Here is an 18,684-nt window from a genome sequence, read left to right as displayed (position 1 = left end):
GTGGAGCTAAGAGAGATTAAATCACTTGCCTAAGTTCCCCCGTTTGGCAGGAGAACTTAACTCCAAAGTTCAGTTTAAACACTCTGCCAACCTGGGAGTTAGATCATGAAAATTCTCATCCTGATTATGTGACTGAATGTAACTGAGCCTCATTTTCCTCACCTTTTACAATGAGGATCTCAGACCACAGCCATGATTCCTGGCCTTGGAGTTGTGCTACCCCATCTCCTTCAGAACAAGCTGCTGTGGAGAGTATGGTTAACTGACAGCCCCCAGCGACTGCCCCCATGAATCTGAGGCCACGTTTATACCGGGCTGGTCCCAGCCAGGGACTGAGCATGGCAGGGGTCCTGGGGCTGGTCCCAGCCAGGGACAGAGCATGACAGGGGTCCTGGGGCTGGCCCAGTGGGGGCTTTCTCCAACAGGCAAGTATAGCTCCAGGACTCCCCGTCAGCTGGCCGGGATGGCACTGCAGACTCAGCTTCTTTCCATCTAACCCTTCCTTTCCGATCTCCTTCCCAGGACCTGCATGGTGATGTGAAGGCTCTAGCTGCCCACATCCCTTTATCCTTCACAGGAATTTCCCTCAGTAATTCTTTCGCACATCTAAACCTGTCTTGGCATCTGCAATGCAGAGGCCTAGAGCTGACAACGGTCAACCTGTGCGGGAGGGTCAGGGAAATATTTCAAAGGGTCCACAAATTCCAAATTCAACAAGCAATGTCTTTAGATTCTATAAATCCTCAGTCCCACATTTATAGGAACTCCTACTTTCCAAATGAAGGTGGATGATAAATATAATGTAGTCTTTTAAGCACGTTATTGAATTTTTGTTACTATGTATGTTTTCCACTGGTAAATTTTGCAAACGTGATTGGTCAAAGTGGTCTTCTTGCTTGAAACTCTTGGGAGCTACTGGGGTGGATGCCCGCCAAGGTCTGTCAGGTCTGACATCCTTTGAGCCATGGCAGGGTCAATACAGCATGGTAGTTAAGGAGCAGGGCTGAAAGCATGGCCATTGGGATCAGATGGACCTGGGTTTGAGTCTTTACTCTGCTTCTCACTAGCTGCATAATCGCAGGCAAGATGCATAACCTCTCCACGTCTTTGTTTCCTCATCTAAAATAGAGACACTAAGAGTGACTTCCATATGGTATGATCGCAAGGACTACTGGGCTTCATAAAAGTTCATTGGAATTATTATCATTATCGTTCTTAGCTTCATCTTGCGTATTCATCTTCACTTCTAACCAAAGATTGTGTACAGTGTATTTCATAGTTTCAAACTTACTTTATGAGAACAGGAGATAGTATTTCTTAACTTCCTACATTGCGTGGTTCATCCCTCTGAAGATACTGCATCTCATGTTTAATACACCCCTACTCCTTTGAGCTTAGACCTTTGTAACCAGCTGAGCTTTCATTTCATCATCTAGAATAATCTTGCCCTTAATGTCCCCCCCCCCCCGTGTGATTTTCTTTCATGGCCAGTTTGTCCTCACTGTTCAGGTTAGAGCCATATCAGCAACATGAAGGACTGAGGAAAGCGTCTATCATTCATACAATCCCCTTTCAAATAGATAATTTCAGGCCAATGTAGGGATGTGACATTTGGGAGTAAGGCAGCTTTTTTTGAATAATGTAAATAATTGCTTGTGTGAGTGCTGATTTTATAGTTGACAGCAAAATGTCTTTTGGGGTAGCTCATTAGTGGGGCAGGTGCAAAGACAGCTGTTCTAATTAATGTATTAGAAATCCCCATCCTTGATTTTTGTTAAGGATTAGAGATAAGCTTTGCTATCTACCTGATTACAGGTAAATAATCAGGAAAAAGATGGGACTGAAAAGGGGTAACCAATAAGAATGTTTTAGCTGAAGGTAACAAAATACGCGACTTTACTGTTAAACAAATAGGAGTTTATTTTTCTCATGTAAATAAAGTCAGGAAACAGATGGTTGCTGGGGTGGGTTTATCAGCTCAGCAGTGTCTAGGGTTATCTTCCTGAGATTCTTTTGGATTTTTCTTCCTTGTCCTAGAGTGGTTATAGGAATTCCAGTCATCATGCTCATCATCAAGGCAAGAAGACGGAGGAGGCAGTGGGGATAAGAAGTTCCATCAAACCACCAATGTGAGCAAACTCTGTATTTATGCCTTGCTGGCTAGGACTGTGCATGTGGCCCTCATCCGGCCGCAAAGGAAGCTGGGAAATTAGAATTTAGCTTGGCACCTTGCCATCCTGGACACAATCAGGCCTCTACCTGTTGGAGAAACTCAAGAAAGTATATTGGTTGTAAAGGCAGCCAACTTTCAGAGGCAAGCTGGGGAATGTTATTGATGTTTATGTCTTGATCCACTTACTTTTTCCTTGGTGAGAAGAATGAGAAGACTAATAAACGTTGTACTGGAGATCAAAGTACATCACAACAAATTTCAAAGAGGTGTCCACAATGTTCCCTCTATGTCAGCTTATACTATACTGAGAAATATACTTGTGGTAATAGTTAGAAGTCATCTTCTTAGTCATGAGGAAATGTTTGCCATAACAATGTCATGGTAATATGATCTACTTGCAATTACAGCATCTAGCAGCGATTCTAATGAAACCACCTTGATTTCTCTGAAACGACATGTTATGTTTAGGGAAAAGTACATCCTGGAATCTCTTTGAGAGTTCAGTTGTAATTTGCTGAAATTAGTTGTCCCCACATTCACAATTTGGGTTTTAGAAAAGATTCAAGCTACATCAGGAACTTAAGCAGAACATAAATAGATCTTAAGAGTCATGAGGTGTGCAATATAAAATAGGCCATGCCTCAGGAGTTTCTCGTGAAGATGCCTGCAACGTGAACTTTTGGACCCTGATTCTGCAAGAATTGTCTCTCTTGAGAACTAGGTAAAGTTGTGTGATGATGGGCAAGTATCTCTCTGTACTTTTTCTCATTTGTAAGTCACATGACTACATTTGTCAGAAACTACAATCTAAGTTACGTAGTTTTTATTTTATCATTTTTATTTTAAATACTGCTCAAAATTTAATCAGTTGTATGTTTATCATGGGTAAAATAAACATAGCTATTTGACTTATAGAATATCTATATGACATATACTTCTCTCTCCTGATGTTTTTGCTCTATTATCTTTAAATCATTTGTCACTCTGATTTTCCCTTTAAAAATTGAGTGATATTTTCAAATTATGTTCTTCATGGAAAATTTGAAAACCATAGAAAAGTAAAAAAGAAAACCTCATATTATTTATGACACATTTGTATGAATTTACTTGTTTTACCCCTTATGACTGCTTGGTGCGGTGCTCAAGACAGGACAGACACACACAGATAATGTAGTGACAGTGTGTGCCTGGAGCAAACTGGCACCTCCCTAAATCTGGGCAAATAAAATCAAGTTCCAACTTCGACTGACGCATTTGGTGAGAGCAGCCAATTGACAGGCCACTTTGAAAATGGCAATGAGGTTAAGGAGGGCAGACAAGGAGAGGCAGCTGGAAGAAGCATCTGATCATTTATCGCATTATGGATAGAGTTGGTACCTCATTCGTTTGAAAGTACATATTTTAGGACTTCCCGTCATGGCTCAGTGGTTAACGAATCCAACTAGGAAGCATGAGGTTGCAGATTCAATCCCTGGCCTTGCTCAGTGGGTTGAGGATCCCTCATTGCTGTGAGCTGTGGTGTAGGTCACAGACGTGGCTCAGATCCTGCGTTGCTGTGGCCCTGGCGTAGGCCAGAGGCTACAGCTCTGATTGGACCCCTAGCCTGGGAACCTCCACATGCCGCGGGAGCAGCCCTTTCTAGGGAAGAAAAAAAAAAAGAAAGAAAGAAAGAAAATGCATATTTTAACCGAAGAAGTTAAGTGACATAAGAGGGCACAGAGACAGAGAGTCGGACCTAGAATTTGAGCTTTCTCATTCTTGCACTAATGAGTTCTCCCCCCAAAATGGATGTCCAGGTCAGGCAAGTAAACTGCAAACTCATGAAGCTGAAAAGGCCCCTTTTTACATTTTCACAGTTTGTGATTATGTGCTTGGGGAAAGGTCGAGGAGATAGAGCTGTTTTAAAATAAGGCCCTTGTAGTTCCTGTTGCGGCACAGTGGAAACGAATCTGATTAGGAACCATGAGTTGTGGGTCCGATTAGACCTCTAGCCTGGGAGATTCAGTGTGTAACCTTTGGAATCAGACAGACTTGGATTTGAATCTTGGGCCTGCCCCTCACTCGATATGGGACTCTAGGCAGTTTGTTTAAATTTTCTGTGCCTCATTTTTTCCCCCTATAAAATTGTCTCAAGTGTTACTTAGTGTGTAAAGGCCCAATTAGGCTTGATTCCTTTGCTGTAACAAATAACTCCAACAATTTCATGGCCCCCATAACACAAGTTTATTTCTCAGCCACTCAAGCAAAGTCTCTCCGGGTCTGGGTGACTCTCCAGGGCTCAGCATTTCATGTTGCCTTAATTTTATGGCGCTGCATATTAATAGGTTCTTGTATGATCACCATAGCAACTAAGTACTTCGGCCTAGAAGTAGCACACATAATTTCTGCTCACAGGCCTCTCTTTCTTTCCTTTTCTTCCTTCCTTCCTTCCTTCCTTCCTTCCTTCCTTCCTTCCTTCCTTCCTTCCTTCCTTCCTTTCCTTCCTTCCTTCTTTCCTTCCTTCCTTCCTTTCTTCTTTCGTTCTTTCATTTTTTCTGACTAATAAACAGCTTCATGGGGAGTTCCCATCATGGCTCAGTGGTTAACGAATCCGACTAGGAACCATGAGGTTGCGGGTTTGATCCCTGGCCTTACTCAGTGGATTGGGGATCCAGCGTTACCCTGAGCTGTGGTGTAGGTTGCAGATGCGGCTCGGATCCCGCGTTGCTGTGGCTCTGACGCAGGCCGGCAGCCACAGCTCCGGTTGGACCCCTGGCCTGGGAACCTCCATGTGCTGCAGGAGCGGCCCAAGCAATGGCAAAAAGACAACAACAACAACCACAACAACCACCACAACAAAAAACAGTTTCATGGAAACATTTAACTTCAACAAACTGGGAAAATGCGGTATTTCTCTGTACCCAGAATGGAAGGAGACCTGGAAGTACTGGTAAGCGGAATTGCTATCTACTTCACTCTACTTTCCTTATCACCAAGTTTTCAATGTGCTTTTTCCCCAACACAGAGTCCACTCATGATTTCCCAAGGAGACAGCCCAGTAGTTCACCTCTCTCAGAGTCCAGGATGAAGTGAACTTTGGAGACACACTTTGCTTCTCTGGGTCTGGAGCCCTACAATGTAAACCTCATGAAGTACCCAGCGCTTGGCACAGAGCGGATTTTTTATGACAGTTGTCGGAGATAGTAGATTAACAACAGCAGCACCAGTAGTATCTTGCCATTCACATTATAACGTATCATCTTCACTAGGACATTTTAATAGCTAAGGACACCCATTGTTTCGGCAGTTGAGCACCCAGTCTCTGTGCTTACGGAATTCATCCCCCTCATCTCAGTCCATGTGACTGAGAAGGAACCAGTCCTCTCCCCCTCCCCCTGAGGGTGGATATATGACCAAATCCTAAAGAATCAATTCATTCTATCTTACTGGCCTCTAGGAGAGGTTCACAGAGGGGTGCTTATGTTGATTAAGGGAGATGCAATCCTAAGACTTTTATTGGAAAGGGGGAAAAACTCAAAATAGACGCACTTTAAGCAGGGCCAATTTTGTATGATTTGATTGATTACAAGATTTCCTTGGTATGATTTTCTATTACTATTATGCAATACTCATACCAGTATATTTTTATGTGGATTGTTAGGTAATTTTATGGAGTGGCAGGTAGAATCTCTCTGCTTTGCATAGCACTCCTAGGAATCTAAGAAATATAGAATTTCTTATCTTAAGAAACTTGATTAACAGAAAGTACTAAAATGAAATTATTGCTAATAAGTTGATGTAATCCATAACATCAAGAAGATGAAAAAGAAAAATCATATGATCTTTTCAAGAAATGCAGGAAAAGGAATTCTTGCTGTGGCACAGTGGGTTAGGAATCCAACTGCAGGAGTTCCCGTCGTGGCGCAGTGGTTAACGAATCCAACTAGGAACCACGAGGTTGCAGGTTCGATCCCTGGCCTTGCTCAGTGGGTTGAGGATCCAGTGTTGCCATGAGCTGTGGTGTAGGTTGCAGACGCGGCTCGGATCCTGAGTTGCTGTGGCTCTGGCGTAGGCCGGTGGCTAAGGCTCCAATTAGACCCCTAGCCTGGGAATCTCCATATGCCGAGGGAGATCACCTATTTAATCAAAACTCTCAGTAAACCATGAATAGGAACTTCTTAATAAACTTAATAAAGAATATATACAAAAAGCTTAGAGCTAATATCACAGTTAATGGTGAGAAACTCATAGATTTTCCACTAAAATCAGGTACAAGACAAGGATGTTTCCTCTCACCATTCCTTTTCAACATCATACTGAAAGTTTTAGCTAGTGCCATAAGATAAGAAAAGGGAACAAAATATATATAGATTGTGAAGGAAGAAATAAAACTCTTTTTGTTCACAGACAACATGATCATCTACGTAGAAAACTCAGAAGAATTAAAACAAAACAAAACCTCCTGGAATTAATAGATGATTATAAAACAAAACAAAACCTCCTGGAATTAATAGATGATTATAGCAAGGTTGGAAGATACAAGGTTAGTATTAAAAAAATCAGTTTCTTCCTTGTGTACCAGCAATAAAAAAAATAGAATTTGAAATTAGAAAAAAAATACCATTTACATTAGCACCCTCAAAAGTAAAATTCTTAGTTATAAGTCTAACAAAATATGTATAAGAATTATATGAGGAAAATTATATGACTCTGATGACCAAAACCAAGGAGAAATAAATACATGGAGAAATCATCCAAGTTCATGAATAGCAAGACTCAATATTGTCAATATGTCAGTTTTTCCTGATTTGATCCATAGATTCAATGCAATCGCAATCCAAGTTCTAGCAAGTTATTCTGTGGATATTGACAAGGTAATTTAGAGTTTATTTGGAGAGTCAAAAAGCCAGAATAACCAATACAATATTAAAGGAGAAAGAAAGTTGGAGAACTGACACAACCTTATTTCAAGACTTAAAATAAATCTACAGTAATCAAGGCATTGTGATCCTGGTGAAAGAATAAAGATATCTATGTAACAAAACAGAGAGCCCGTAAATAGGACCACATAAATACAACTAGCTGATTTTCAACAAAGGAGCAAAAGAAATACAATGGAGCAAAGAAAGTCTCTTCAATAAATATTGTTGGAACAACTGGACATTCATATGCAAGAAACCCCCACAAAACCCAAAAAACTAGACACAGACCTTACACCCTTCACAAAAATTAACTCAAAATGGATCACAGAGTGAAATGTAAAATGCAAAACTATAAAACTTCTAGAAAGTAACAAAAGAGAAAACCTAGATAACATTGGGTATGCTGGTGGCTTTTTAGATATAACGCTAAAGCACAATCCATGAAATAATTGATAATCTGGACTTCATTAGAATTAAAACTTCTGCTCAGTGAAAGACAATGTTAAGAGAAGGGGAAGACAAACCACAAACGGTGAGAGGATATTTGCAAAAAACACTTCCATAAATGGCTGTTATCCAAAATATGCAAAGAATCCTTAAAACTCAGCAATAAGAAAACAATAATGCAATTAAAAAAATGGGTCAAAGATCTTAACAGACACCTCACCAAAGAAGATAAACCAGTAACAAATAAGCATATGAAAAGATGCTCCACATCATGTCATCAGGGAAATGTAAATTAAAACAAAAGGAGATACCACTATGTAATTATTAGAATGGCCAAAATCCAGAACACTGACAACACCAAGTGCTGGCAAGGATGTGGAGCACTAGGAACTCTTGGTCATTACTTCAGGGAATGCAAAATTGCACAGCCACTTTGAAAGACAATTGGGCAGTTTCTTACAAAACTGGACCTACTTTTACCACATAATCTAGCAATTTTGTTCTTTTGTGTTTCAGTTCCAAAGGAGTTGAAAACTTAATGTCCACCAAGACTCTTCACATGGATATTTAAAGCTGCTCTATTCATATTTGCCAAAACTTGGAAGCAATCAAGATGAGCTTTAGTAGGTGAATGGAGAAATAAACTGTAGTGTATCTAGACAATGGAATATTATTCAGCACTAAAAATAAATGAGCTATAAAACCATGAAAAGACATGGAGGAAATTTAAATGCATATTACAAAGTGAAAGAGCCAATCTGAAAAGATTACGTACTGTATAACTACATAACATTCTAAAGAAGGCAGAACTATATAACATTCTAAACTATATAAATATATAACATTCTAAAGAAAGCAGAACTATGGAGAGAATAAAAAGCTCAGTGGTTGCCAGGGGTTGGGGTGGAGAGGGATGAATGGGCAGAGCACGGAGGGTTTTTAGGGCAGGGGAATTACTCTGTATGGTACTATGATGATGGATATTTGCCATTATACATTTGTCCAAACTCGTGGAATATACAATACCAAGAGTGGACTCTAATGTAAACTATGGACTTTGAGTGATTTTCATGTGTCAGTATAGTTTATCCATCATAATAATGTACCAGTTTAGGGGTGGGTTCATGTCAATCACGTGGTGTGGTTGAGTTGAGGTAGGGGCATATGGGAAATCTCTGTACTGTCCCCTCAATCTTGCTGCTCTAAGACAAGTCATTTTTTTTTTAAATGAAATTCCTTCTAATTCTTTCTTCAGTTCCCCCCACCCCCGCCAGCGGATGCCCCCGAAGGCCAGAAGCAAAATAAGTAGAAAATATTCCATTCCAAAATAAGATTCCATTCCAAAATATTCCATTCCTCGCCTAGAACCTACAAATGAGGTGGTCAAACACTGGTTTTGCAGCCCTTAGCTCCACACTCATCTTAGGAATAATACATTGAAAATGAGAAAAGTGAACTACCAGGCTCCTGGGGGCTGAGAGAATCACAGGAAGCCACCAGAAGAGATGAATTGTCTGTGTCACGGACATTCAGATGGATGTTCTCCGAAGACCCTACAAAAATGCCCCATAAGAGAGAAAGATATAATCTGACATGAAAGACTAATTTCATTGTGATCACTCTCTGGGGTTTGGGTTGTTTGACCAAATGGAGAAACCTCAGTTCAAGTCAGTGAACGGAGAGTTGGGGGGTTCTTTCACTTAACATGAGCTCTTCCCTTCAGGGCCCTGGCTTTTAAATCTTCTCTGGGTTTTGCTCACTTTTTATTTCTTAGTCTGCTTTTCTGCAGTGGAGGCAAATATTTTCCTCCCAAATGACTATATTCTTCCCACATGAGATTTATTCCCAGTAGGCAGCTAACAAAAATCCAGTCAGCATTTCTTGCTGTTATTAGTCTATTTATTTTCGATGATTTGGTTGATGTTATTTTAAAATCCCTTGGCATTTACCACCCCATATATGTTTATTATATGTATACTTAAAATATCTCTTATTAAGAAGTGCTCATAGATAGATGGTTTACCTGTCTCCTGCAAATAATTGTTTTGTGCATTCTGATAATACCATTATGTTTGCTGTTACTTCTTTCCGTGGGGAATTAGAAACGAAAATGTGTTTGGGATGAAAAGGTCTGGTTTGCTCTATGGAGTGATTAGAAAGTTCAGTGGTTTGGATGGCTAGAGTGGGAAGGTGTGAAGCAGAACTGATGTTCAGCCCGGACGCACTGAACTCGAAGTTCTGAAAACACCCCATTCTGGTTGTAATAAACAGGCACCGCCCCAAGATCTCCACTGCCTGGCACTGCGTTTCCCCTGCCCTTCCTCAAACCTGGTGGCCAAATGGTAAGCCTGGTGCAGGTGGGGTCCCTGTTTAGCGGTACATGTGTAGTATTGGCTGTTCAATATTATGACAATCAGCCTTTGGTGAAAGAGATTATTGCTTGGTCAGCATTCTTAAGAGGGAATAGAAAGTAATCATAAATAATAGGGGTTAACAGCTGCTGAGAACTGTTCTAAAGGTTTTATACGTTTCATTTAGTTTTATGCTTATACTTACCATTTAACACCCACAACAATCCTGTGCTATAGCTATTATTATTACTACCCCATTTTGCACATGAGGAACTGAGTCCGAGGTCACACAACGAGTACATGGCGGAGTGTAGAATTTGAATGCCGGCTGACCCCAGAACCAGGGTCTTTTCTAAGTCTCCTCACGGCTCTGATCTTCTATGATTCTCTGAGCAATAATCATTCACTGGGCTCCTGCCATGTGCTGCACTGTCCAATGCACTATGGGAAAAAAAAAAAAAGAAAAATAAGACACAATCCAGTCTTTTGCGTAGTTTACCATCTAGTGAGTTTAGTCAAGTTCCTCTTTTCCTGTTCTGCACAACACAAGTCTCTTCCCAGGCCAGAGAAACTTATTTAATGAACGAGCTCCAGAGGAAATATTCGGTAGATAAGACTCTTATTTAATGATGTTCATTGCAGATGAAAAAGGCAATATAATATTTTCATATGTCGCTTTCTAGGAGATGGGAAATAATTTTTAATATAGAAATTTTTGCTTTCTCTATTGAGATGGAGGTTTATGGTAATTTTTTTCATCAATATGAATTCAGAATAATTCAAATCCCAGTGGATCTGAATATAAAACATTTTCACCTGTACAGTCCTGGCAACACTCAGTGTTGGCATGAGATACAGGTGTCTGTTTTCAGAAAGGAATCACAATGGCATTTACATAACAAAGTATATTTAAGATAATTATGATTGGATTCTATAATAAATTTTCTTTGTATTAATGCATAGGATTTAAGAAGACAGTGCTCTCTACCCAAGACAAGCAAATTCTATTTTATGCTAAATTCAGTGAAGTTGCCTGGAGAATAATTAGTGAAATATGTTATAAAAGGCTTTCATACAAGGACAGAATACATGAAGTGATTTCCAAACATGTGTTACAGGTAAAAGTCTTTCTGTTACAAATTGGAGACTTTCCTGACACTTGAGAAGTGGAGACCGGAATTAAACTAATTTCCTGTCTCCCTTGAGGTAAGAATTCACTGTGCATGTTTTACTTCTGCAGTTTCTTTCTTTTCTTTTTTCTGGCTTTTGTCTTTTTAGGGCCGCACCCGCGGCACATGGAGGTTCCGAGGCTAGGGGTCCAATCGGTGCTATAGCTGCCAGCCTACGCCACAGCCACAGCAAAGCCAGATCCTTAACCCACTGAGCGCGGCCGGGGATTGAACCCATGACCTCATGGTTCCTAGTTGGATTTGTTTCCACTGCACCATAATGGCAACTCCTGCAGTTTCTTTCTACTGCTTTGCCCTGATGTCCCTGGGAAAACCTCATGTAGCTTCTATTATACCTTATTGCCTTTCAGTACAGCTTACCTATATTTCCTTAAGGAAAAAAATATAAATGAAATGGCATTTTAAAAGGAAGCTTTAGAAGGGGGAAAGAAAAGGTAGTTTATATACATTCAACAGCATTTAGAAGTAGGATATTATGAGTTCTTGAATCTGGTTTCAAATCTAGGCTCCCTCCCTTACTAAAAGTTAATTAGCCACTCTGGCTCAGTTTCCCAAACTTTCAAATGGTGATCACAAGAGTATATCATTAGTCTAAATATTGTTCGAGACTATGTATACTATAGCCCCTTTTATATAAGTGCTATGTATATGTATATATATATATATGAAGAGTGAACAGTTCATGGTACACAAGAAACTTTAGCTGTATTCATTGTTACAAACTATCAAGTTTTACTGGAAATGTGTTATATAAACATTCATTTAAAGTCCTAAAACATGAGCTTGTTGTATCTATTTCCTTGACATATTAAGTTAATGTGTTTTACTTTTCAGAAAACTAGTCTGAGGACTTTACACCATTTCCATTTAACATCCCCCCTCCCATTTAACTGTGAGGGGCTAACTACTTTCTGTAATTTGAATGTATTTAATTTTGGAATTTTGAAAAACAAAATTGTTTCGCTTTAGCCTCATTGTGTTTTCAGGTGTAGCGAATTATAGCACAGATCCCAGGGGGTTATAATTGTTATAGAAAAGGACATGTTAAAAAAAAAAAAAAAAAAAAAAAAAAAGGGAGTTCTGCTGTGGCTCAGGGCGTTACCAACCCAACTGGTATCCATGAGGATGAGGGTTCGATCCCAGGCCTTGCTCAGTGGGTTAAGTATCCAACGTGGACTTGAGCTGTGGTCTAGGTCACAGACAAGGCTCAGATCCTGCATTGCTGTGGCTGTGGCATAGGCTGGCAGCTGCATCTCCGATTTGACCCCTAGCCTGGGAACTTTCATATGCTCCAGGTTCAGCCCGGAAAAAAAAGAAAAGGATCAGTTATTATGTAGCTACAATGCTTCATCATTGAAATTAGTTTTCTTTAAAGGGTATGTTTTGGATGTGAAATATTTGCTATGCCATTAATTTTTTAATCTCTGTTGGATCAAGCTCATCATTAAAAAATCTGTTAAAAATTATGGATCCTCTCCCCATCTCAGAAAAAAAAAATGTGTGTGGACCTCTAGTTACGAATGTAATTTTCAAGGGACTCATGAACTCCATGAAGCCTGTCCATGGGCCCTTCTCCGAACCTTTCAGTTCCAGGGAGAGTGTCATGGATTTCAGAATAAGAACCCCATTTTGGGGCCTCAGGAGAATAGTCTTTTCAGTTTTGACATAAAGTCACCCACAACTCATATCTCCAAAGAACTGACCCCTTCCCACCCCAGCCCCCCCATCCCCATCAAACATTTTTCTCTCTCACACTGATTCATTCAACTACTATTTACTGAGTACCTATTATAGGTCAAGTAATGTGCTAGGTGCTGGCATACACCGAAATATAAGACACAATCCCTGCTTCCCAGTGGGGAGATGGCTGGATAAATAGATAAATTATAATATGGTGTGATAAATGCTATAATAACACTGTTAAACATTATAGGAATGTATAAAAGGAGGTAGGGACATAAAAGCTTTGATCAGTCAATAGCAAAAATATTTTAAAATGTTCAATTTATTAAATCATTAACACTGGATCACATTCTAAGTCAAGTTGATTGTGGGCATATGAAAACTAAATTACTTTTCAGATGCAATAGTTTTAAAGAATGAGTATTTATAGAGTAATTACTAAACCACAAACTTAAGTCATTAAAAATGTTAATCATGGAGTTCTCTTCTGGCACAGTGGGTTCAAGACCTGGTGTTTTCACAGCAGTGGCTCTGGCCCTGCTATAGCTCAGTTTTGATCTCTGGCTGGGGAACTTCTACATGCTGTGGGCACAGCCAAAAAAAAAAAAAAAAAAAAAAAAAAAAAAGAGCTAATCACACACACAAAAATGTTAATCACAGGGAGTGGGCTTCGTCTAGTGTCAAATGCAATATAATCATGTTCAGAGCAGTTCATAATACATTAAATAGTTCAAGTTCAGAGCATGCTGAAAAGTGAAGGAGGAGTAGTTTTCCTCAATTTATCATCTGAAAAAGGCATTTTCCTGGAAAGATTGGGAACACAGTTTTCATCAAGGTTGTGACAGTTCATATTTTACTCCTGAAAACTTGGAGAATGAATAAAACATAAGAAAATCTGAACGACAAGCTTGTCTTTAAGAAATTTTACTGGCAACAACACATATCCTGGACCTCATCTTTTAAATGTCATTTCCTCAGTGAAGTCATCTGTGAACACTGCAAAGCAGAACCGTCTTTAACACCCTGTGCTTCCTCACAGTGTCATTTTTCTTTGTTGGCCTTTGCTCTTAGGGAGGTGAGGCAGGGGAGCCCACCCCTTCCTGCTGCAGACCAGGAGATGGGGAAGCTGCTGACAGATTTCAGCATCACCTGACAGCACAGGACTTGAAAACAAGGGAAGCAAAGCTAACAAGGAAGGAATGAGGTGGATATGTGCCTTAATTTCACAACCTTAATTCTACTGCGGAGACCATCTCAAGGACTTGGAGCGATATTATGTGGACAGAAGTTCAGGTGCCCTTAAGAGAGTTTAATTAATTACCCACTATTTTTTAGTTCCTGCTAATTAGAAAGAGCTGCCAAGAAGAATTAAAGTGCAATTTGTAACACATTTTGATTGTCCTTCCTCATGACCCTACCTGAGCTAAAATATGGAGGTAAAAGGAGAAAGAGGTGGACCCGGATGGCAGAAGACAACTTGCAAATGGCCTTGGGTCCCAGCAGAGGCACAGTGGGAATCAAGGAAGCAGCTCCAGGCTCAGGCCCTAGGGCTGGCATAGGAACAGGCACCAGAGGTGGAAGAGGCTGATAAGAGCGCCCAGCCCTGAGTGCCAAGGGCGGCAGGCCTGCCCCCGAGCATACCCCAGGCTAGAGGGGCTCCCAGGACCGGGAGCTGAGGTCAGGTTTCCAAATCGCTCTAGACTTGGGGCCGGCCAAGTCCTGCACGAGGTTGGGAAAAGTGCGAGGTTAAAGGGACCTGGGGGGAAGGGCAGGTGGGAGTCCTCAGGGGCAAGCTCAAGACAGAGACCCACAGAGCTTCAGGGCTCTGTCCGCATCCCACCTGATTCTTGCCACCGTCCTGTGAAGTGGGCAGGGCGCTAACAAAAAGTACAGCCACTTCACAGATGCGGAAAATGGAGGGTCCCAGAGGGCACCTTAACTAGATAAGAATCACCTGCTAGTAGTTGGCTGATTGCAAGGGAATAAACTGTTAGATTCCGCCACCACCCCCGCCTCCGCCCCCTCCGAACGCTCAGTATCCAGGGCGGCCTAGCCCTTCTCCCCGCCTGGCTCTGCGGGCCCCAAAGTGACATTTCATCCCAGAGCCTCGCCCACCGGTTACCCGCTGCCGCCTCGCCGCGCTCCCAGAGAGCAGGAGTACGAGGAGGGGCGCGAAGGTCGCAAGTGCCAAAAGCTGACACCTGGGTGAGGCCAGTGGGCGCCAACGGCGGCGGCAGCGAGAGCAGGGGCGCGCGTAAAACTTCCCGAAGAAACGCCTGGTTGTGCCTCGGCCAGATTTCTCTGCCCTCTCTGTTCCTCCGCTAGAGTTGGCACAACCCCAAACGCAGGTAAATCACCTCGAAAGCATCGCTCTACCCCAGCCAGTTTGTTGGGCGCTGCGTTTTTCAAGGCCGAGATACCCTGGTGATCAAGACAGTCGGTCCTGCGCCAGGAAGCTCAGAGCGCGCTCACCGTGTGGGGGTGACTTAACGCTTGGGAATTGCAAAGCGTCGGGTGCGCCCGATTCCTAGGGGATGTTGGACCGTCTGCCTGGTCTCCCCTTTTGTCCCCACTCCCATGGGTACTACTAGCTTCTTGGGTCTTTCCCTTGTTTCCCATTTCCAGATCTCGATTCCAAACGAAGAACTCGCACAATAGGATGGGTAGTCTTCCACGAGGGCTCGGGAAGGGCTCAGGACATTCAGTCATTCAACAAATACGGTTTGAGTTTGTGCCCAGATCCAGGCGCAGGGCACTCAGAGTGGAATAGGACACTGGTCACAGCCTCGCGGGGAGATGGTCGCACTAATAAAAGTGACAGGATGGTACTGCTGGGACAGGTATGAACTGTTGGGGTCAAAACTCGGTACTTAGCTAAGGACTTCATTAAAAGTCCTCCAGACAGAACTGCCCCTCTCTCCTGGGCTTTGGCCCTTCTTGATGCCGTCCCCTGGGTTGGGAATTGCGCCCGAGAGAGAGTCACTGGCGGCCGTCCCACCTCCTGTGTCCCCAGGCATGCTCGCCCGTGGAACTTCCCTGGGAAAGGAGCTGAAAGCTCGAGGTCCCGGAGGCCGTGGCGCGCTCGGGACTTGCTGATCCCTCGTTTGCCCGCGTCACCCCCGCGGCCCCCATCTCGAGGGCACCCCCGCTCCACTTGGCGTGGACCCAGCCGGGGTCCTGCCGGATGCCCGCAGGGTGGGGCCATAGCAGCCCGGCGCCTCCGCCCGGCACCTCCTACCGCCTGAATCGCCCCTCCTCTCTCCCGGTCCGCTGCAGGTTCAATCCCCGCGGGGACGCAGAGCGCTGGGACCCGGAGCGCCGCAGCGGGCCGGCGCCCTCGCTCACTCCCCACGCCCGGGCAGCCGAGACCCGGCCCGGGGCACCTGCGCGCCGCCGGCACCTCTCCGGGGCGACCGCGGCGGGCTAACTGGGCATGCTCAGGAGCGGGGCGGCCGGGCGCCGCGGGAGCCAAGCGCATGCCTTCGCGGGGCCGGGCGCCCGCCGTCCAGGGGCGCGGCGCGCAAGCTGCCGCTCTCGCCGACGCCCTGGCCAGCCAGGGCAGGACGCGGGCCAGGATGGCCTCCCTCACCGCATACGGTAACGGCGGGCGGTGGCGGGATCCCAGGGCACCTGGGGCGGGCGGGCGGGGCCCGGGAGCCGTCCGATCACCCCGGGAAACTTCGGGGTTCGGTTCCGGGGAGGGTCACAGGGGGGAGTCGGCTGCAGCGCGCGCTGCTAGCCTGGGGCCGGGGAAGGATGCTCAGTGGGGCTGGAGGCTTCCTGGAACCTGGGAAGGGGGCATTTGTAAAGTCGGTGGAATCAAAACGCCTAAAATTTAGGTCTTTGCGAGCTTGGGACCCAGAAGGAATCCTTTTGCTTCAGACCACCGGGGGGAAGGGAAAACGGTGTTGGGTCCTTTTCTAGCGGTGCGAAGCTTGGAGTTTGATCTGCGTTCAGTCGTGCTTTTCTTGTCCCTGACTGACCTTGGACAAGTTATTTAAACTTTTTTTTGTTCCTGCATGTCTCCATCTGTAAATTAGAAATGAGAGCATCTCTCTGACAGATGCTGTGGGGTTAAATTATATGCACCAAAATATGTTTTCAATACAAAAAATCAGCTTGGAAATAAAAGTTTCATAGAAATGGAAGACATTATTCCCTTCCCTCCCCCCTTTTTTGTTAAAGAAATATATTTTTAATTCTTTCAAAGGCATTGTACAGTTCTGAAGGAAAATGAAATCACAGTGTAAAGGTTTCAGACAGAAATCTCAGCCCCTGGGGAAGCCAACAAACCTTTTTATCAACATTTCTGCTTGTGTGGAAAAAGCAATTCTCTTTAGTCCTTTATCAAAGATGCTGCCGACTGGGTTATAGGAGGCAGAAACTCAAGTAGACCTCCCTCCCTGACCCTGGCTTGCCATCAGCTGCTGTGATAACATCTAGTTTTGGACGAGGTACTGAGCAATTGTTGGGGAATGTTCTGCAGGGGCATCTCCAAGCCAGCGGTAGGTGGGAGGGAAATTGCTGTCCTTTGGCATGGTGGCTTCATTCTGCAGCCAGCGATGTCCCCTGCTCACTTTCCCAAGGTTAAAGGGATCAGTCTCTTTTTCTTGGGATTTAAACTGTGCAAAGTGATCACTCAGGTGGCTCTGACGTTTGCAGTTGATGCTTGGGAACCTAACCAATTGTGAGCAGATTACAAATTGCATACTAGTGGCCTATTTTTTTTTTTTTTAACTTGGAGCATTTTCCGCCAGGGTATCGGTTGTTCTTGCCCCTGCTGTACAATGAGCATAAAACACTGTTCTTCTTGGGTTACTATCTGGGGATAAGTCAACATTCTGATGGTGTTTTAGGCATGTTCATTGGCAGAGATGTAGTTTTACACCCTTTTCTATCACAGGGATCTAACTGCTGGTTTTTATATGATGTTAGATTTCATTTGTGGTCCTGTGGATGCTGTCATTAATAGATTACATAATAACCGGTTCCATAAATTTCTAGACGCTTTAAAAGCTTAATTGGGCACCCAGGTGGAGAAAATGAAGTCAGAAGTGAAATTATTTTTGAAAAGCACATATATTTCAGTAATTAAAGGAAAAGCATGCAGATCTTTTTTTTTGGCAACTAAGAATTACAGAAGTTTCTCTTTGGAACCTTAAATGGAACAGAAGTGGATTTGAATAAATATGTCCATTAGAATTGATGCTATTTTAAATATATTCTTGACCTACCCTTCTCCCTCCCTAAAGCGAATACACTTGGCCACAAAATGCACATTAATTTCTTGGTCTGTACTGATGTGACCCAAGACACGACAAGATAAATTATTCCATCAGGGATTTCAACCTGGTGAGTGAGTTCAGGAAAAACAAAACTGGGCACATTAAATGTATTTCTCATGTGCCAGATGCTGTCGAGATTATGATCTGATGAGACTTTGGTCCAGTTCTGGAACCCTCTACCTATCATCCCTCTGAAAATTGAACTGCTTTTAAAAAATGGCCCCTTTCAGTTTTGTTGATTTGGGTTTAGATGTCATGATGGGAGATGATCTAAATTTCTTGCCTGGAATTTAGAGGGTTCAATTTTTATATTCACTTGACTGACTTAATAAATGCTTCAGTCCTATCTTTAGCACAGGGGCTGCCAAGAGAATGAACAGTTATACTATAGACTGTGTGTTTTAGGTTCCTAAGAAGAGAGAGAAATTTGGCTTATGTATGCATTTCATTAGCAGCAGCCTCCTCCTGTAAATCTCATTAGTTTCCCATCCAAATATGCATTTTTCATCCTATGTTGGAACTTACTTTTTCTGCATTTTGGCATGAATTTTTACTGTCAGGCAACCCTCTAGACAAGTATCTTCTAGAAATGTGGAATGAGATTAGGGTCATCAATAACTATGACATGTTCTCTAATAAATATATGTTCAATAG

At 42.9% G+C, this 18,684-nt stretch overlaps 2 protein-coding genes across 5 annotated transcripts in view; both read left to right on the top strand.

Annotated features, from left to right (window-relative positions):
* GAS2L3 (growth arrest specific 2 like 3) overlaps nt 1-11,078 on the top strand; it is a 106,204-nt gene extending 95,126 nt beyond the window's left edge. The window contains exon 12 of the transcript XR_014804235.1: nt 10,991-11,078. The gene's annotated coding sequence lies outside the window, so the exon portion shown is untranslated. The remainder of the gene's footprint in view (nt 1-10,990) is intronic.
* Nucleotides 11,079-15,760: 4,682 nt separating this feature from the next.
* The window catches only part of ANO4 (anoctamin 4), a 445,360-nt gene continuing 442,436 nt past the window's right edge, over nt 15,761-18,684 (top strand). The window contains exon 1 of one of the 4 annotated variants that reach the window (XM_084957412.1): nt 15,761-16,342. In XM_084957412.1, coding sequence (XP_084813538.1) covers nt 16,222-16,342 — 121 coding nt within the window. In that variant the 5' untranslated portion in view covers nt 15,761-16,221. The remainder of the gene's footprint in view (nt 16,343-18,684) is intronic. The other 3 variants (XM_084957410.1, XM_084957411.1, XM_021092698.2) reach the window with 3 other exon arrangements.

The sequence above is a fragment of the Sus scrofa genome, chromosome 5, assembly GCF_054392235.1.
Source record: "Sus scrofa isolate SSC_HxYL_T2T_F1_AM1 chromosome 5, Sscrofa_HxYL_maternal_Yorkshire_Landrace_v2.0, whole genome shotgun sequence".
NCBI classification, from domain to species: Eukaryota; Metazoa; Chordata; class Mammalia; order Artiodactyla; family Suidae; genus Sus; species Sus scrofa.
The sequence above is the reverse complement of the archived record's forward strand: the minus strand, read 5'-3'. Positions and strand labels throughout refer to the sequence as shown.